General features: G+C 36.9%; 1 protein-coding gene across 9 annotated transcripts in view; it reads right to left on the bottom strand.

The window, feature by feature from the left end:
* The window catches only part of DMD (dystrophin), a 958,404-nt gene that overhangs the window by 853,723 nt on the left and 84,544 nt on the right, over positions 1-20,137 (bottom strand). For 6 of the 9 annotated variants that reach the window (XM_032193089.1, XM_032193080.1, XM_032193107.1 and 3 more), the window contains exons 1-2: positions 16,532-16,587; positions 8,774-8,946 (exon numbers count right to left, since the gene is read on the bottom strand). In XM_032193089.1, the coding sequence (XP_032048980.1) occupies positions 8,774-8,934 (161 nt within the window). In that variant the 5' untranslated portion in view covers positions 8,935-8,946; positions 16,532-16,587. Of the gene's footprint in view, positions 1-8,773; positions 8,947-16,531; positions 16,625-19,475; positions 19,554-20,137 lie in introns of those variants that run through there. The other 3 variants (XM_032193124.1, XM_032193145.1, XM_032193154.1) reach the window with 1 other exon arrangement.

The raw sequence follows: 20,137 nt of genomic DNA, 5'->3' as shown, positions 1-20,137 counted from the left end.
AAGAACTACTCACTGTATTTAGGGGTCAATTTCTTTACTTAGTATAGACACGTTAGTAACAGTACTCTCTTAAATTTGTAACACATATTTCTATCTCTACATAAAGAATAAGGTTTGCTAAATCACAGGCCCCCTACAGAAAAACAACAATAAGATTATGAAATCAGTAAGATTTATAAAAGGAAGAATTTGAAAGAAAGAAAGTAAACATTTTGAAGATACTTTTACATCACAGGCTCATACAATAATTGTGTTTTCATTTTGTTTAGCATTTCTTCAGTATCACCAAGTCTTTAAATCAGTAGACTTTCAGTAGACTTTGTAACTTACATATCTTTATCTAAAATATAAATTACAAAGAAATGTATGTTGAATAGGCTATTTTCCTTAGACTGTCTTTACATCTAACAAAGGTTCTAATACTATTACAACTGGGCTACAATAAAGTCATTTAACAAATAAAAGCAACTTAGCGATCTAATTCACAAAGAAGTGTATGCAGAAAGGAAATACGTTCATATCATAAAAAGCTACTTACATCCTTTTTTAAGGATTGTTTTTATGTTGTTCTTACTTTATACACACAATAAAACCTCACAAATATCTCCAGTAACTCTTACAGTTATAATAAAACAGGATCCAGTAGCAGGTAACCTAGTGAATTTGTTAAAAGTATTTTCATACCTCTCTTCCACACCATTACTTTTACACCCATATTTCCCTCAATTTACTGAAAACAAGCTTTTTGCTTCTATCAATTCTTTTTAAGTACCATTTTCCCTTCTCTCTCCTCCTCAATCTGTCATCCTGAAGCAGAAACAGCTGTGGTGAAGCACGGATTTCTAAGGCAGTCCACCTGGCCTAAGTTCAAGCATTTTAAAGAAGCAAGGAGGAAGCTAATGAATGTCACTTACTCCTAATTCAAAAACCCTGATTAAAGGGGTAAGAAAGGCGAAAGGAAAGAAAAAAAAAAAAAAAATCTCTGATACCTATCTGGAGAGAGAAGAAAGAGTTACAAGAATTAAATGGGGAAAGCTCCTGTGATTCTAGAGCCTAAAATAGGGTCAGTGGCAACTGTTAGAACGACTGACTTCTCCTCCTTACCAAAACGTTTGTTTTCCTTATATTCCTGGTGCTACTTAGCAGCTGCTGCTTTGTTTAATCAATAAAGTGCATTACATTCCACTCATGGAATCATATCCTAAGTTTATATTCTGAAAATTTGCACCTTGGACTCAATAATATACCACTGTAGCTTTGTCAAGCAATCTGTGCCCACTGCTTCTCAAACTTGATATTAAAAACATTGCTATAGACTGTAAATGTCCAAAAAGGCAAAGTGATTATATAAATGGGAATATTCACTCCAAATAACCTCTTAAAAAATGACCAGAGAAAAGGCATTAGAAATATCTGATCAGAATAAAATGTCAGCCATAAACAAGAGAAGGGAGGGGGGGGATAAAAGACTATGAGAGAGAAGCTTCCTACTGAGAAATATTGCTCTCAGTGTATTATATGTACTTAGTTCTTCATGCTTGTCTCTTACTTACTTTTAATCCCTTCATGAATGCACTGTGAATATCCATTCAGATACAAATTCCACTACTCTGAAGGTCTTTAAAAAAAAAGACACACACACACACACATACACAAAAAAAAAAAGCCAACTACTCCTCACTGAAAACATTAGATAAGAGAAATGAAAATATCACCAATTACTGGTAGGAATTGAATTGTTTTATTAAGACATGCAATTATTTTGTTATTATCAATCATCAAAGTAAAAGGAAGCATACTAGATTACATCAGTGGTTCATGCAAAATTGGTATCCCCTCCAGATTAGTATCCTAATCTTTCCTTCCATATCCTTCCATTAATCCTTCCATATCTCAGTATTTTAAGGTATTCCTGAGTTGGAGGCTTTGTGCTTGTGCACACTTTGTTACGGGAATTCAACAAGGCTGCCTTAAAGTGTTTGTTTTGTTTGTTTCCTCCATTCTTGAGCTTTTTTGCACCTGAATCATGAATAAAGACGATCTTAGCACTATCTAGGATGTTTTGGAGGGCAGATACCCTAATATGTAGTTGTGGTAGAAAAAGAAGACAGACCAACGTATAACAACCTTCAATGTGACTGTTCTTGACTCCAACTATGGTGAATATAATTGTTTTCCATATTGAAGTGTCTGTTCTCAAATGTTTCACACAATCACTTACCCTGAACACTTTACGTTGAAACAGATAAATACTATGTAGCATCTCAAGTGAATCTTAGAAAAGCATGCAAACATTATGTAAGAGAGGCTGTGGTAGCTTTTTTTTTTTTTTTTTTCTCTTTTCAAAGACTAGATGGACACAGAAAATATAGTTAGTAATACCACCAGAGTGTGATAATGTCAAAACCAAGATCACAGAATCACAGAATCACAGAATTTCGAGGTTGGAAGAGACCTCAAGATCATCAAGTCCAACCTCTGACCTAACACTAACAGTCCCCACTAAACCATATCCCTAAGTTCTACATCTAAACGTCTTTTGAAGTCTTCCAGGGATGGTGACTCCACCACTTCCCTGGCCAGCCTGTTCCAATGCCTAACAACCCTTTCGGTAAAGAAGTTCTTCCTAAGATCCAGCCTAAAACGCCCCTGGCGCAACTTAAGCCCATTCCCCCTCGTCCTGTCACCAGGCACGTGGGAGAACAGACCAACCCCCACCTCGCTACAGCCTCCCTTGAGGTACCTGTAGAGAGCGATAAGGTCGCCCCTGAGCCTTCTTTTCTCCAGGCTGAACAAGCCCAGCTCCCTCAGCTGCTCCTCGTAGGACTTGTTCTCCAGGCCCCTCACCAGCTTCGTTGCCCTTCTCTGGACCCGCTCAAGCACCTCGATGTCCTTCTTGTAGCGAGGGGCCCAAACTGAACACAGTACTCGAGGTGCGTCCTCACCAGAGCTGAGTACCGGGGGGGACAAGATATGTAAATCTATCTCACATTTTTTATACTACCTCAATTGCTTTCCATTCTGATATTATGCTGCTTTCCCCACAGCACTCAGAAGGAGCAGAGTCCACAGATGAAGATGGTGCAACGAAAACTATAGCAGAGGCTGTAAATTGAGGCTGAACCATGGAAGGTGTGAAGAATAAATCAAAGATACAAAAAATTGCTGTAAACATAATATAGTTTATACTGGTTATTTATTTTGCAGTTTTAAATATATTTCATGAAAAATATTTGCAATATCTGTTGTGAACCTGCAAAAGTTGAGTTTGAAAAACATTATTTCTAACAGTCAATTTGGGAGCAATGCTAATGTTGGCATAAAACCAGGCACGTTGGTACCAGGTCTCACCGTTGAGGTTTCATTAACATACCAGACTTCCAAATTATGGTTAGCCTTTTTTCTCTGACTATTTCTACTTCCGTTCCTAACAGCACCTAAATGTGATGAAGACTGCACACAGCCTAAGGGTCAACATGGAAGCCTTATGGCTTTCTTCTGGCTAAACAAGAAACACCTAAAGTCAAGGCTAAACCTCAAAGACTTCAGTGTCAAAAGCAGAATCTATTATTTGCCGTAAAGACTATTTTTGACAACTAAATCATGAAAACCTGTACAGTTTCAGGAACTAAGGACATATAGTTTAAATCCGGTGTTTTTTTGTTGTTGTTGTTGTTGTTGTGTTTTTGTTTGTTTGTTGGTTGGTTGGTTTTTTCACAAATGGATTTTATATGTGAATTAGATTACGTCCTAAGTAACCATAAAGAAAACTGACAGTTGGAGTGAACCTTGTTTTTCTTCAAGATGCCATTCCAATACAAAAATTGCCCAGAGAACAATGTGAAAAAGTACAATAACGAAGGGGGGAAAAAAGGCAATAGGAAAAAGTGAACGAATGAAATGCAAACGAATAAACTGAGATGAACACAGGGAAAATAAGAAAACATCTGGAAAAAAAAAATGAAGAGAAAGGAGTAAGATGGGAGAACTGCAGAAACAACAAAATCAAATGGAAGACAGAGGAGATTAAATAGAAAATGTTTTGTGTTCAGATGGCTTTTCATACTATGTATGTAAACACAAAATATTAATAAAGCATAGTCTGTGTGAGACACTGTGTTTCATGTAACCTGGTGCTGATCACCTTTTGTTGGGTTTGCATTTAAATTCTCTACTTTAGGCATGAAGCCAAGACACTCTGACACCGAAGTAGGTGCCTGCATTTAAATGACTAAAGTAAGTGGCAGGGTTTCTTACAGAAGGCTTTTTATTCTTATAGGATAGAGGTAGGTGCTCCTGAAAACTCCAAATGTTTTAGTGCACCTATGTTATTGATTGCATCTTGAATCTTGAAGGCCAATTCAGCGCTCCCGCATACTGAACATGAAGTGTGAAGTCATTGAAAATCAATATAGAGGACGCACTAAGCACAGAGGTTCTTCTGAAAAATGACTGACTCAGGGCTTCAGAGAACATTAGGTCTTCCTCTGAGACTTCTGCACAATAACTTAGTGATTCAAGCCCAGGAGAATACAAGTAGTGCACCCTGCAGTCTTGGAGACTTACCTCAGGAATTTGACTGTATGCTTGCTGTTTCCTAGATAATTGCACAAACTACTAGGAAGGAGACAAAACTTTAGCGGGGTAATTCTTTTTCACTTCCACTCAAGACAGGCTTACTGTGCAGAATGTTATGAAAGATTTATAACAGCAAACACAAAATGAGTTTGAAGAGTATAAATTATAATAAGCAGGAAATTAGTGTTTTGTTCACAGCTGGTGAGCTTTGCCCTGAGCAGCAGAAAACCTTGGAGAAGGTATGACATACAAACACCTAGAGACTTATCTAGACAACACCGAGGTTGCAGGCATGCAGGCACCTACCTTCCACAACCAGGGACTACTTGTAAATAAGAGATTTATTTAGATATCTAGAGCTCTTTTTATAGAGCTGGACAAAATGGAATTTCTGATTATTGATTTCAGGCACCAGATGAGTTAAGCAGTGTTTTTGAGCATGCAGTCTGACTATCTGACTGGATACCTTGACTAGGAAACAAGCAGACTGATACCATGTCTAGGCGAATAGACATGCTACAACTTCGGCCTTCAGTGGCTACACTGATTTGCCAAAGTAGTTCTCAACGTAGTTAAAATGCCAAAGAGTACCAGTGATTTTAGCCTTTGAATATACAATACTGGTTAGTTATCCAATATAATTTTAGCATATTTTTCCCTTGAGATTTATCTAATTTTCTTTCCCAAAGGTATCCTAATGCAACAGAGGCAGCAATATACCACTAAATTTAGCAGGAATCATTCAGTCTTTTCTGTATCACAGTGTTCCTGTGTAACCTGGTATTTCAGTTAAAAATAGCATTTTTCCACATAATAAGGCTGTGCGCAGACAATGCTTTAAGGAGATGAAGAGGTATTCATGCCCGCAGAAATTATCCGTAGCTCCCATATTATAACACAGCTTCTGTTAAAGTAATCATCTACAAGCATGGAGTCAGATCTTTAGACTGAAAGGGATTCATTGATTTCTACAGGACAATTGCATTCTTATATCCAGGTCCTTAAGAATGAAACTACCTATGAAATGAGAGACAGAACAAATTTAAAGAAGATAATGGCCATCAGTGGAAATGACCAAAAAAGTAAGTTTAGAGAGTGCCCAGGGAAAACAAAACCAACCAACCAACCAACCAAAAATACAAACATTTGAGCCAATGAGCAATGAAAAGAGTAGTTATTGAAAGCTAGTGACAGAGTCTGTTGTCTATAGTGTGAGGACTCCATTTGACAATGCTGTTTCCCAAAAGAATGCATCCTGATGCAGAATGGATATGGATGAATATGGATGAATAGCAGCCCCAGTGTGCCTTCTAGTCTTCTGAGGGATAACAGAATAGGGGGAACGGGAGGAAACAATGATGTACTTGGGCAGATCACTACTTAGCTGGACAGGACCAAGAGATTAGATGGTAAATGACCTCTCAAAATAGTGTATTCTATGTTTACACTACTAAAAGCTACTTTTTAGTTCCTCTGTGCCCTTAGCAATATCCTGAAGCAAGACATGCCTGCTATCCTCCAAATGATAATTCTTCAAGAGCTAGTTACCTGGACATATAATCAAAATGTGTGAAATTTTGTGGTTCAGGTTGTTTTGTTGCCTGAAACAGGCTGATACTGTCCTGTTATTTACAGATGTCTTTGTAGGGACTTCAGTGCTAGATGCCATTTCTTGACTGTTCATTTTGCAGTGGACATTACCTATGACATATAAAAGCCTCTCCACTCAAGGGGCATTTATTGCTTTAATTTGAAATTATTATTTTACAGTTTTTGTGGTGAAGCAAAATATATACATGTGTATATATATCAGGCCCTTAAACAACAGAAGAAATTCAACCCCTTCCCTCAAATTACATATAGTACTTGACAGTGTTTAACAAACTTTTATATAGAAAGAAAAAACAAAATGTCATAAAAAATCTAGATCATCATAGTTTTGCAAACTGTAATATATACATGAAATGAATGGCAGTTTGTTATGATCATATTATTAACACATTAAAAACTCTTTGTAACTGCTAAAGAGTAATTTAGAGGAATAGTGATCTGGGAAGAAAACCCAGAGATACACTTATGAGACATACTCTAACCTTGGGCAAACATTCAGTCTTCACTTTCTCAGGACTCACAGTGTAACAAAAACAGCACTCTATTTCCTGAAAGATCCAGGGAAAGATTGTGTTGAACTACATTAATTACTTCCCCCAAATAATAATAAATTTACATTTTTATGAGCTTTCATCTAACATAAATACTGTAAGATGTATATATGATCAAAAAGAAAGGATATGCATGCCTGTTCCAAAATTAATTAGCCTTAGAAGGATGTAGCTAGTGATTAACTCTACAAATGAGTTATTAATAGACAAACCCTAAACCAATATTTTGATATGACAAATGAAGAACATTACCAACCATACAACGTCACCATTTTGAGTTCCCAGCTCAGTGGTAACCAAATGTAGTGGTTGTCATGTATTTACTAGAGTAAAATGAGTATGTCTGAACACATCATCATCTTGTAATTATTATCTGCACGTATCATATTTGCCTGTTAATGAGCTTTTTCTTATACAGTTAAGTGGTTGATTCTCCTTAGCAAATCATCCCCAACAACAATCGCCATTATAAAAGTAGTACAGCTTTGCAGAGGTAGCAAACTGAAGAAAAAGTCTTCTCAGTTGCTGATGAGTCCAGTTAAAGATGAAGTTCTCCAAGCACATTACTCCAGCATAGACTCAAGACAGTTTAACATTACATCTAACAGGGTAGGACCACGGACTCCACTGGAAAGGGTGCTAGCACTCTCTCTCCCTCTTTTCTGTTTTCATTCCCCATGCTTACCAAGGCCTATCCATGTCCTTTCACTACTTCTCTTGCACTGGATCACGGCACTGCATTGTAACAATTAAGCTGATCTGACACAAAGATAGCTCACAAAACCAAACAAAATTCCTAGATAGTAACTTTTCCAGTGGGTCACCATGCCGAACTAACTGCCTAATACTTTTGTCACTAAAGGTACATGAGGCAGAAGAGCTGCCCTAATACTCCTGTCACAAGAGGCGTGTTATAACTTCCATACCAGAGAGGCACACGAGAACTACCTCAGAAAGATGCAAACTGCCATACCAGAACTGCCCTAAATACCACAAGAGATTGTCTTAGATTGTGCTTTTGTAAGTATTTTTGTAAGTATTTTTGACAAACTTTAAGATTTTAGTAACTAAAAATAATTAAAAAAAAAAAAAAAGCTAGAATTGTACTAATTTCTTTTAAATTTAATTTATCTGTGACTAAATAGAACATGCCCATTTACTCACTCAAAAACTCAGCTCTCACCAATAATTTGGAACACTCAGCCAACTTGCAGTACTCACTCTTTAAGTGAGAGATATAAAAGTATGAAAAGATAGATCAGGAGGCTTACCACCTTAGAAAATAAATGTTGCTTTGTATCAAGTAGTGCCATAACTGCACAAGGTAGACCTTTAAGAAAAATAATTGGCAAAACCTTTTCCTTAATCCAAGTACACAAGACCACTAGAGGACTTTGAATCTCTGATGACAGAGTTTCAGATAGCATAGACCAGAACTAGTCAACTTCTGAGAAAGGGAGAATACTCAAAACAGCTAGGGGAGCAACATAAAGGCAACATAAAAGCAAAACAAAGGCTAACTTCTCCAGCTGTGTACCTTCAAGGCAAATCCATGGTTTCAGTCCAGCAACTGTCTGACACTTTCAGCAAACACTGCATTGTACCCCTCCAAGTGCCTACAGGAAAATTCTTTCCCTGTGGGACCACCTTTAAAGGCTGAATTTTGGATCTTCCCTGTGGGACCACCTTTAAAGGCTGAATTTTGGATCTATTGCTTGCTCTTCTGAAAAGTTTCCAAGTCTGCACTTCTCTTTCAGACTCTCTTCTTGCTTATATACTAAAATTCCAGAAAATAATCTGAATTGAGCATCCTCAGTTGTGCTGGGGGAAAACAGATCCTCTTCCTCTGCAAGAGGTTTCAGTCTGACATGGAATACAGCCCCCACTTGAAAGCAAACAGGCAAGCATTTAAAAGAATGCCGAAAGCCCCACTCAGTAAATAGCTAAAACGACATAATAGATACACCATCCTCAAGCCCTGTAAAATCTTCTGTTACAAGCTAGCTGAAACAATGAAAAGTTAGTTTTCCTACCTGTGACTGTGAAGGAGTGCATTGAAAGCCAATCCATCAGACCAGCTACTGGTGAAATTGATAACATTGACCTGTGGGTAATTACGAGTCGATTGACGGACCCAGCTCAGCAGAATCTTTTCACTGTTTGTCTGCTGCAGTCCAGCCATGATGTTTTTCATTACATCTTTGACCTGCAGAAAGAGCCAGAATTTCATCAGTGATTGAACTTATTCAGTAAAAGCTGAATCTTTTATTGACTCACAAAACCTTCAGTTACCCACATTTAAGCATTAAAGAAAAACTTCCCAGGTAACTGCAGAACATACTTGGTGTCAGCATAATGACACTAGTCAAGTCTGAATGCTTAAAAAAAAACCTGACACTGACTTGTTGGCTGCCACTGCCAATACATTTGGTACATTCATCACTGTGCCACATGAAGTGTTCCATGAATGAGCAGAGAAGGCACATATGCCTACACTACTTAAGGGAACAGAGTGCATGTGAAGTAAGTATTTCTCTTTCTGTTTTTCTTTGTTCTGGAAATACATCCTTAGTTAACAGCACACATTAGAGCAAAAATTGATAAAGCGATGAAAAGCATTTTTCTCCCATTGAGGGCTGAAGTAAGTACAAAGGTGAAAAAAATTGTGATCAGTGCACAGCAGATTATTTTTTGACTTAAATGTGGAAACAATACTTACATGCGTGAACTTGGATGAAAAATGAATTTCCTTGCATTTATTACAGGAACATTATATACGTTCCATTTTTTGATTTTTGTTTCATGAATAGTTAGTATTCCTCCTTCATCAGAGAATGATCACCTATCTATGGCTATAACTTTACAGAGAGCACTTAATTCTGAGGGTTTATAAAATATTTCCCTGGAGTTTGACATAGTGTGGTTGCTTATATATTTCTTAGCGATTTCTTTACTAGTGAAAAATTTCCAGTAAGAAGTCCACAATTTATTCTTCTATAAAGTAATCCCTTTGAAATCACTGTGCCCTCCATATATCCTATAAAGCTTAGCAGCTCTTTTAAAAGATTCTCTAAGATAAGATTTAACTATAAATTTGCTTAGCGTTGTTGTCGCTTATTCAGTTATCCAATATTTCTTTATAATTCTTCACTTGAATTACTCAGCAAACAATGTTAGAGAATAACATGTAGTGCAAAAACTACTTTCTGACAAGGATGGACCCCTCTGAAATTCTAAAAACTGTAAGATAACATGCAGAAGTGACAATTGTAAAGCATAATCAACAATGAAAAAAAAAATTACTAAGATACTGTAGGAATATAGAAGATACCACTTCACTGTCTAGGCAAGTCTGGTAAGTTGCTTGTTTGACAGTAATTACTTCAATCATTTGAATAAATTATTGAATGAAGATAAGAATTACTAAAAAAAAGTCTTGTTTTTACACCTCAAATTCATACTATCCAAAGGGCATTAGTGCCTTCAATTTTACTTTTGAGACCTATGTATAAAGTTAACTGTATATGATCTAACTTTCTGAGATAGGAGGAGAAACTGATTCTCTCTGAAATTCCTGGGACACATTCCCAAGACTTTCAAGACTTTGACTAAGATACATTCCTTAGACTTTGATCTAAGATTGTAATTTGCACCAATGAAAATGAATATCAAATACTGTCACATAAGAATAACAGTATTCTGTAATTTCCTCTATTTCTATACTAGTAGACAGATAGTAAAAAGTTTGGTAAATTTATTAAACACAGTATTTAGTTTTGCTTTATATGCCTGTGTGGGTATCCTTCATTTCTGGTTAATATTTTCAATGTCTTCATTATTGAGACCTGACAAAAATATATTTACAGAATTCAACTCCTGTATTTCCAAACAAAAAAATTCGCTACTGTGAAAATATAAAACTTTGTTTTTCATGAATCCAGGTGCTAAAAAGAAAAGTTTCCAGAGCAGCATCTACTGTACCAAATTTAACAACATGAAACCCCAGAAAATATTGAAATTAAGGTAATGGAGATATGTCCATGCCACAGTTCTATTGTCCAGTTTGGATTTGTATCATGTCCTTGTGTTTATGAATACTGGTTTACCTGCATATTATAAGAAAACTGTAACATTTGAAAAATACAACATACAAAGGGTAGCTGAATGTATGCAGAAACAAGAAAAAAAGTTCATAACAAAGAAAAAATCCTGCATCTGCATTGAAATTAATATACCAGAAGTTAGCAACAAACTATGAATGCTGTGAAAGAATTAATAGGGCAGAACAATAAAACAATGTCCTGTCAAGAAGGCAATCCTTTGGAATAATACAAGCAAACAGTTTTCCTTTTGATATAAAGAGAAGCACATGAAAGTTTGGCATATATTTATACTTCTTAGTAAATTAATAGGAAATAGCTTCAATCTCTTGTTGAGTTTTATGTTCTCACAATGGATTAAGATTTACTCAAATTTTCCTGCATTTCTCTGCAGACGACCACTAAATTTATTTATTTAGTTATTTGTTTGTTTTTATCTCCTGAGGAATTACAGGCATTCAAAATAACAGAATAAAGAGGCCTTCTTCTGCCCCTCGGCTATCATCCCTCAGGCTGGCAACAGCATGGCGCACTACTGCCCTGAAGCAAGCTCAGTGGCGGAGCCCTAGCTGACACTGAGGTTAGAAGGAATCTCTTTACAGGTTTCTCAGTTAAGATGTGCTCTTCAGAAAGAGCAGTACTTTGAGATGTGTTCCTGTCAGCCTGAAGAGCTTTTGGACAGACTCCACCCAGATATAAAATGCCTCAGCATCCAGGCTCAGAAATGACAGCCATTTCAAAGCACCTGGTAGGCTCTGCCTCTTGCTGGCATTTGACCTCCAATATTCATTCCTTTGTTAACTCTCCTTTCTAATGCCACATATTCTGGCAGGAAACAAAGCTTTAAGGCACGGGAAGCTCCAGCTTGCAGAGAACATAAATACTTGCTCTTCCTGGGGGCTGGAACTATGCTATGGCAATAAGAATCAGTTTTGAATAGAAGAGGGAAAAGGGCAGCACAGACATGGGTAGCATCCAACATGTTCAAGTGCACAAATGAAAGCTATGAACAAAATAGGCGTGCTCCACTCTTGTCATCATACAGTCAAAAGCACAATGCCTGGAGCACAGGGGCAGGCTGGGAACCCAGCCCCCAGGGTGGGACCAGCTGCCTACCGCAAGCTGGAACTGGATGGAGCCAGCCCCTGCTATTTTGTCCCCAGAGGGGGGCCTCCTCTAGCCCCTGTCTCCAGCTCTAGGGAACTCACAGCAGAGAAAAGCTGGGCACCAGCTTTTGGGGATGTCTGAAAATGAAGGAAAGGCATGGGATGATGGACAGAATGGTAGCCACAGGGAGGCATGATCCAGGGACCTGTAGTCTGGGGAATATAACAAGACATTAGCAGCTAAAAACCCTTTAACTTTAGGTGGCAAGGAGGGAATCTGGTGCCAGTGGGAAACGGAGGCTGAAACCAGAACATCCGTGCCTGGCCTACTTCCCCAGGGGACTTCTGATTTGCCCTCTGCTCTGCTGGGAAGCCCTTGAGTCTGTGTGTGCATACAAGGCAGCTCCCAGCGCAGCACCATCTCTGGCTTGCACTGTATCGCTTTCACCTGCAAAATAAATACTCAGATGTGTGGCATTTTGTAAGAATGGCACTTGGATTCAGTATACCAGCCCCTACAGGACAGGGAGGGAAGCCGGAGAAAATCTGAAAAAGTTACTCATGAAATGAAGACATTTTCTTATTTCTCAGTCAAATAGGGGCCTGGCATCTCCCTGGCAGAATGACTTAGTATTTTTTACCTGCTATATTTCAGGTATTCTGACTGAATGGATTACTTTTTTATAGCCAGAATCCCCTCAACTCCTTCAAAGCACATCTTCAAGAGCTCTTTAAAGAGCATTTTCATAGATGTTCAAGGCACCCATCAAAGTAAGGGATGTTCTTTGCTCATTGGTTCAAGGTAGTGTGACAGGACTGTTCAGTTTTAATAAGGCACTGTTGGAATGCATTTCTCTGGAGTATTTGCCTCATGCATATGCCTATTATTTTGCCTTTTTTTCAGGATTTTGGTTGTGAATTTCACAAAAAATATTTGTCAGGTTTGTGTTTTTTTTCATCCTCTTCATTAAAATAGGTTTGCTCTTAAAAATGTTGACGTTGCAATATAGAATCTCTTTTTCTACTCTTAAGAGAGAGATTCTTTGTCAAGCATAGCAACTGAGAAATTAATGGTTTTGTTTTGTTTTTGTTTAAATGTTAGTTGAGCAGTGAGGCTGGGATCACAGAACTGTGAGAAAGAGGGCAGCAATTTCAAAGAAATAGAAACCATAATAGATTCAGTACCACAAAGAGCTTAGGCAGCAGGTGCCCAACTCAGAACTATGGTTCAATTTGAGAGAAACTTTTAATAATAATCTGAAAAACAGACTAGATAAGAAAGGACGTAATCACCACAGGGGATACAGAAAGCCACAAGATCTCTACTGAACAGAAATGAGAATGGTGAGAATGAGACAAGTCTTCTCTGCTGCAGTGCCTCCACAACTGCCTCTTGTCAATGGGATTGCTGACAACCAATCTGAATAGCACTGCCGCATTGTTCCTTTCATGCACGTTTCTTCCACCACCTCTCACTCCCAATCTCTCTGTCTCTTTTACATTTTACACAATGAGACTGACATTTTTGTAAGAGGCGGTCTTGTTGTCTCATATAATTGCAGTTCTATCCTAACGTAGTCCTGGCTGCAGGCTGTAAAACTGGAAAAAGCTTTTTGCCTGTTCATCTGCAGAACGATTCTTTAAATATCCACACAACTTGTATCAGTTTTTTGCATGCAGGCAGATATACTTCATCTGGGTGACCCTTCTCAGGTTCTTAGAATCAGAAAGTGAATGGATTTGCAAAAGCAGCACTGCACCATCAAGCTTATACTACACCAATAGCATACATAAAATCAACAAGCCTGTGAATTTTTTTTTGGCCTTCAGAGAGTACAAGTACATACAGCAGACTTGATATCAAATCATAGGGAACAAGATGTTTTACTCAACTGTAAATAACTGGCAGAAAACTTTGGTGGCCCTGAGTCTGTAATTTAATCTTTAACAACAGCTTGTCATATTTGTAGCTGCTTAGTGCCATGAACAATCTGTGACAGGGAAAATGGTGCCAAGAAGAAGGAGCAACCTTTTCTTAAGTAACTTATAGCCTTGTTTCTCCAGAAGCAATGTGAAGGCATAATGCAGTGCCAATCTATAAACAGGGCAGAACAATCATGACCATATTCTAGGTCACGCAAATCACTTCAAAACTTGAAAGAAAAATTGGAAAAGAACAAAGATTTTCTTCACAGTGCTGAAAACAAGCAGATTCACTTTGAAATGTTCCAGTCTTTTGAGGGAAAAAGGCAGCAAACCAACATCTCCTGAGTTTTGTTTAAAAAGAGAAAAACCTATGTACAAATCTGGTTTTATATGATTTTTAATTAATCATTATTCAACAACAACAGGATTATTATATAATATAATAGTCTTCTTGCAAAACATGGCTTTAGCTACTCTTTAGAATAGAAACTGAAATTGAATTCTGTCCATATTAGAAATCTATTTATTAAAAAAAAAAAAGTCCAGAACATGCAGGTCTATTCCCTTCAGTAATCCATAAATAGATTAACATGAAACACTTAAAGTATAAAATGAACATGGTCTGAATCAGTACAAATTTGCAAGGAAGTGTCACATTATTAATCTCTGCCTTGTTAATATGGTCGCTTGACTTCTTATACATGGGTTGTTCAGCTGATGTCATGGGTACCATCGTAGCTGCCATCACAGTTATCACTAGGCTCATTATCAAGCTTGAAATGAAATAGCTATGTACTGCAAGCAAGTGCATGTACTCTTAAGTGCATATGCCTGTCATGAAAAACTGCATCAGACCATCCCAGAAAACACGTCTTTTGTGTATGTCGCGAGTATGCCTTTGGGGAATGCTAGGGAAAAAAATAAAAAAATGATAAAAATGGAAGAACACAGCTAAAACTAAAGCATATCTTTAACACTTTGCTTCAGGAAAAAAAAATAATAAAAAAATAAAAAGAATAAATCTGTCCTGGTTTTGGCTGGGATAGAGTTAATTTTCTTCGTGGAGGCTTATATGATGCTGTATTTTGGATTTTTGCTTAAATTGTGATAGGTTACAGAAGTTCTCAGTTGTTTCAGAGCAGCACTTACACAGAGCCAAGTATTTTTCTGCTTCTCATGCTGCCCTGCCAGTGAGGAGGCTGGGGTTACATAAGGAGCTGGGAGGGGACACTGCCAGGACAGCTGACCCAGACTGACCACAAAGGCATAGTCCATACCATGTGACATCATGTTCAGCAATAAAAGCTGGGGGAAAGATGGAAATAAATGGGGATGTTCAGAGTGATGGCATTTGTCTTCACAATGAACTGTCATGTGTGATGAGCCCTGCTTTCCTGGATGTGGCTGAACACCTGCCTACTGATGGGAAGTAGTGAATGCACTGCTTTGCTTGCACGCAAAAAGCGCACGGCTTTTGCTTTACCTATTAAACTGTCTTTATCTCAACCCATGAGATCTTGTACTTCTCCCTTTCCTATTCTCTCTCCCATCCCACCTGGGGACAGTGAGCGAGCAGTGAGTGTGGCACTTAGCTGCCTGCTAGGGTTAAACCACAACAAAATCATAATATGAATTTGAACATGACTACACATTTCCGTCCATAATTCATATAAATTAAAGCACAGTGATTCAAAGATAATTGGTAGAAGTTGCACAGCTAGGTTTCATATTCCATCTGCTCTTAGTAAGTAATTTAGAACAGTGTTAAGCAATTAAACTGAGAATACTGGGATGTGAGACAAGAGATAGAAGTGATTTAACAATTTGCAGCTTTTCTCTGTTGCTTTCACTAAAACATATCCCATAAAATTAGAAAGGAATTGTTCTCTATTTCAGTGAATTATGCACACGTGATTTTTGATAGGAGTGTTTAGTTTTTAAAATAAAGTACTTTAGGTTCTGTTCCCACCATCTTTTCTTGCAATGCTAAGAAAAACTTTTAGACGTTTGCTTGGGAATCTGAACCAGCTCGAACAGACAGACTCTTAGTTCAGACTTATACAAACACCCAGACTCAAAGCATCTAGATGCTATTTTTTTTATTGAATTTTTATTTACTACTTAAATTTTGTTTACTTAAGTATCCACATCTAGCATGTTGGTTTTTACAAGATATATACTATAATCCCTCCTTTCTCTCTAAAGAGAAAATAAGCTAAATGAGCCATAGCTGCTTCAATTAATTGTTAGAATAGCAGCATTTTAGTGTTTTAAATATAATTCTAGGAATATGATTATTTAATTAAAACGTAAGTCACATTCCAAGTTTCTAAAAGGAAAAGTGACTATGAAAGCTATATATCCACATCAGGTTTGTCTGTTCATTTCTCTTACAATAGCTATTATACATTCTCTTGCAATGTCTGGCTGTGAAATTACAGTCTAAACAGCTGTTGCTAATGTTCTAAAACCTACTTTATCTTCTTAAGATTCTTAATATCCTAGATAATATGTAAACAGACTGTCATAAAACTTGCTGATTTAGGACCTTATATTGCTTACAATGTCAGCATTTACTTTGTAGGTTGTGGCTGGGTAATGGAAAAAAGGTGAGCGGAAAAAAACAATTTCACGGAGAGCATGCAGCAGTGCCACTCACCTGCCAGTGGAGAATTATATTCCAGATTAAACCAAGGGTCAGCTTATGATTTCCATCCACAATGTCTGAGCTCCCAATATTTACAAGATCAACCTATTAAATGAAATTATTTGAAGTAGATTAATAACAAGCATAAAAAGTTGGTGGCATTTTAATGCATTTGGTATTTAACTTTTTTTGGGGTGAGGGAGATGTATGGCCAGGCTAGGATAAAAATATAATTTTTCTTCTGTTTAGTAAACATCTAGCTCATGTTTTATGAGTGGTACAGTTAAGGTGTAGGCAAAAAGCAAGCAATGATGTGGAGTTCCACTTACTCCAGATATAACATGTTGTGAAAACATACAATTAAATGAATAGTTAACAATCATTTTATAACCATTATATTAAGGTTCTATAAATGCAAATCACAAAACTAAAGGATGACACAGAAAAGCTCCTGCATTATGCTCCACACTACCTTGCATAACACACTTTGCTGAAAGCAACACACATATCTTGACTTTGTAAGAACCTATAGAACAAAGATACTATTGTACATATTTAGATTAAAATAGAACTTATTTTTCCTTTTTTAAATTCTACGATGCAGAAAGCAAGGCAGGATGTATTTTGGAGTACAGAGAAACCCATGACTGTGATCTAAACGTCTTTTTCCATATTAGTTAGTTTAGCAATGTTTTTTTCCATAATTATATTATGCATTTGTAACTGGATAATGCACCAGCATTTGTCACCCTGGAATATTCTTTCCTCCATGTGTGAAATGATCCTTAACCCTCCCCCACTTTTTATGCTATCTAAGAATGCCAAATACAGAGCTGTGAGTGCAAGACAATACAAGACCCACACTTCTGCGTGGAAACTACGATTCTGGAATTTGTATCCTCGCTGTTTATCATAGTCAGAACTAGTATTTATCATAGTCAGAACTATTATTTGTATGGCATTCCTTTACAAACCATAGTCTGCATATCTCTATTGCACATCTGAAGATATTTGAAGTTACATCTGTATGATGAATGAAGGTTTTGCACACCCAAAAAAAGCCTTTTCTGTTTTAAAATTTCAGTACATTCATGAATAGGTCATTTTACCAACCACATATGAAGCAGGTATTTTGTCAAAAAGTCTAAAACTTGCCTTTAAAACTTGTGTGTGTGTGTGCATGTGGTGGTTTTGTTTGTTTGTTTTTACTAAAAGAATACATGACTTGCTATTCATTCTAGTCAACAGTGTTTTGGAACACTTCTCAAGTGGAACTTGGACTCCATATCCTACATAACCAACCACAGTCTATATAGCAAGTGATCCTACATGTTCTACAGGCAGTAGATAGTTTCTCTGTCTGTTTTTGGAAATTGAAGCCTGGTTACAAAGAGACTACATCCATTTTACTGAAACAGAGGAACACTTCCCAGTCTGCTTCAACTTTGTCTGAGTTCATATGAGAGCAATCCCCTGCCCAAATACTACCACCTTTCCACAGGAGAAGGAAAAAAAAAAATCTGTAAAATGGATCGATTGGAAGAGGCAGCATTTTCTAATCCAGATGACTGCACAACCTCAGAGCTACAATGGCAAACACCACCACTAGTCACAGGCTTTAAATAGCCTTAGAAACATTGATTTTGTATTCCTGAAGTCCCTCAGAAAACACTCTTGAGATGATTTCGAAGGTTGAGGAAACGATTCCAGAGGCAGATCTTTTAGCTTTATAGTGAGCTGATCAACAATATTGTGCACAGCTTACAATATCTTCAATATGTTAATACAATGGCCACTGAATGGCCCCTATTTAAAATAATGTTTTTTCTTCTATATTATTCAATCAGAATGTGCTCTATTTTCATTTGAAAGGGATTATTCTGGAAACTGAATGAAAAGCACATTAATTGATTTAGCTAATATTTAGTGAGTAAATACTTTTCAAAGCATTTACTATGAAATTTTGTAACCATACAAAATGTATTCAATAAAACCTCTTTTGCATTCTGAGAAATAATGTATCACTGATTTTTTCAACAATGTCAAATACTGCACATTGTGAAGAATTAAAAGCTTTGCCTTCTATTTATTTACATAAAATTCTCTTTAAAAAATCAAGCTGGAGGTCTTTGTGCCAGCCTTAAAAGGTCACTTTCATTTACGCACAAATCTTTATATAGATAAGCATTACCTTAGTTTTATAAAATCGATGACTTTATTCAGCAGCTGAACTCAAGCATGTTTAGTGACCTACTGCAGCTATCGAGAAATCCAATATCATATGCAGCACAGAATACATTATCACTGTTCCATCACATCTTACTGTTAAGTTTAAACGGATGTTACAGTTTATTTGAATTTATTCTTGAGGAGGAGATATAGTATAATTAGCTGGCTGCTGTAAATGCACGCAGAAGTTATGGGTCCATTCGAATGCTAGCATAAGGAAGATATTTACTCTAAAATGACGCATAAGATTCTGGCCTGAAACGTCAATCTTGACAAAGCAGAATGTAAAGTGGTTTTGATGTGAGTCATTTCCTTAATGTTATTAATCCTAAAGAATAGACATCAATGAAAATTTAGCAAAAATATTTCTTGTAGAAAAAAAAGAAAAAGTTTTTTATACTTCGTAACTGTCAGGGCTTTGTGAGTTGATTTTTTTTTCTTCTTGTCATTAACCTTTTAAAATGTAAACACCACGCATTACCATAAAATTGTGCATCTTGATCAGTCTTCAAATAGCATTCATTACGGATATATTATTCAAACACTTGCTGGTAGCAGATTGTACATTTTGAAATACATTCCATCCTGGTGCCGAACCTCTAAGTATGCAAGTCATATTAACAAAACTGCCTTGACTCGAGCAATTGGATACTGTAGTTGAGAGTTTGACCCCGCACTTAGAAAGCATCAAGCATGCTGTTCTGACCCTGGCCAACTGATTACTTACGTTATTTCTCCGCAAAACCTGCAGTGCTTTGTTGACATTGTTCAGAGCATGAACTCTTGTGGAGCCCTTTTCTTTTGCCTGCAAATAAAATAAAATAAATTGACTGCTCAGGATCAGAAATTAGAATACACTATATATAATCTGAATTTTATATTACACTCATAGTTTCACATTTCATAAGTGTATGACAATATCAATGAGGGTATTATAATACACTGTGCATTTGCACCTTCCTGATACGAAGTAAAGGCACCTATAAAACAAACTGGATCCACAGCTGGAAGCTAGTTTTGTATCTTGACATTTTTCAGTGAATGAATCATTGAAATATATATGAAATCAGACTGTTTAGATTATGATTGGTCTTCTGCTCCAAAGCACAATTCAGGAATGTTACTATGACCACCAAACAGACAAGTATCAGATTGTTTAATATGTATTTACAAGTATAACCTCTCTGGACTTTGATTCTCAAACTCTCAGCCTGTTTCATTACTCTTTTATGAGAAAGTTTCAAAGAAAGATCCCAAGCTTACAAAGCCCAAGCAGGAACACAAGAGAGGATATTCATATGTCACTGTGTCTGGCATGTTTTGAATTTCCAGGTTTATAAGAGCAAGCTGTTCTGTCTTTTTAGAAGTGTGTAACTCCAACATATATAG

Source organism: Aythya fuligula, chromosome 1 (genome assembly GCF_009819795.1).
Source record: "Aythya fuligula isolate bAytFul2 chromosome 1, bAytFul2.pri, whole genome shotgun sequence".
Classification (NCBI taxonomy): domain Eukaryota; kingdom Metazoa; phylum Chordata; class Aves; order Anseriformes; family Anatidae; genus Aythya; species Aythya fuligula.
Note: the sequence above shows the minus strand (reverse complement) of the source record. Positions and strands in the feature narration are given on the sequence as shown.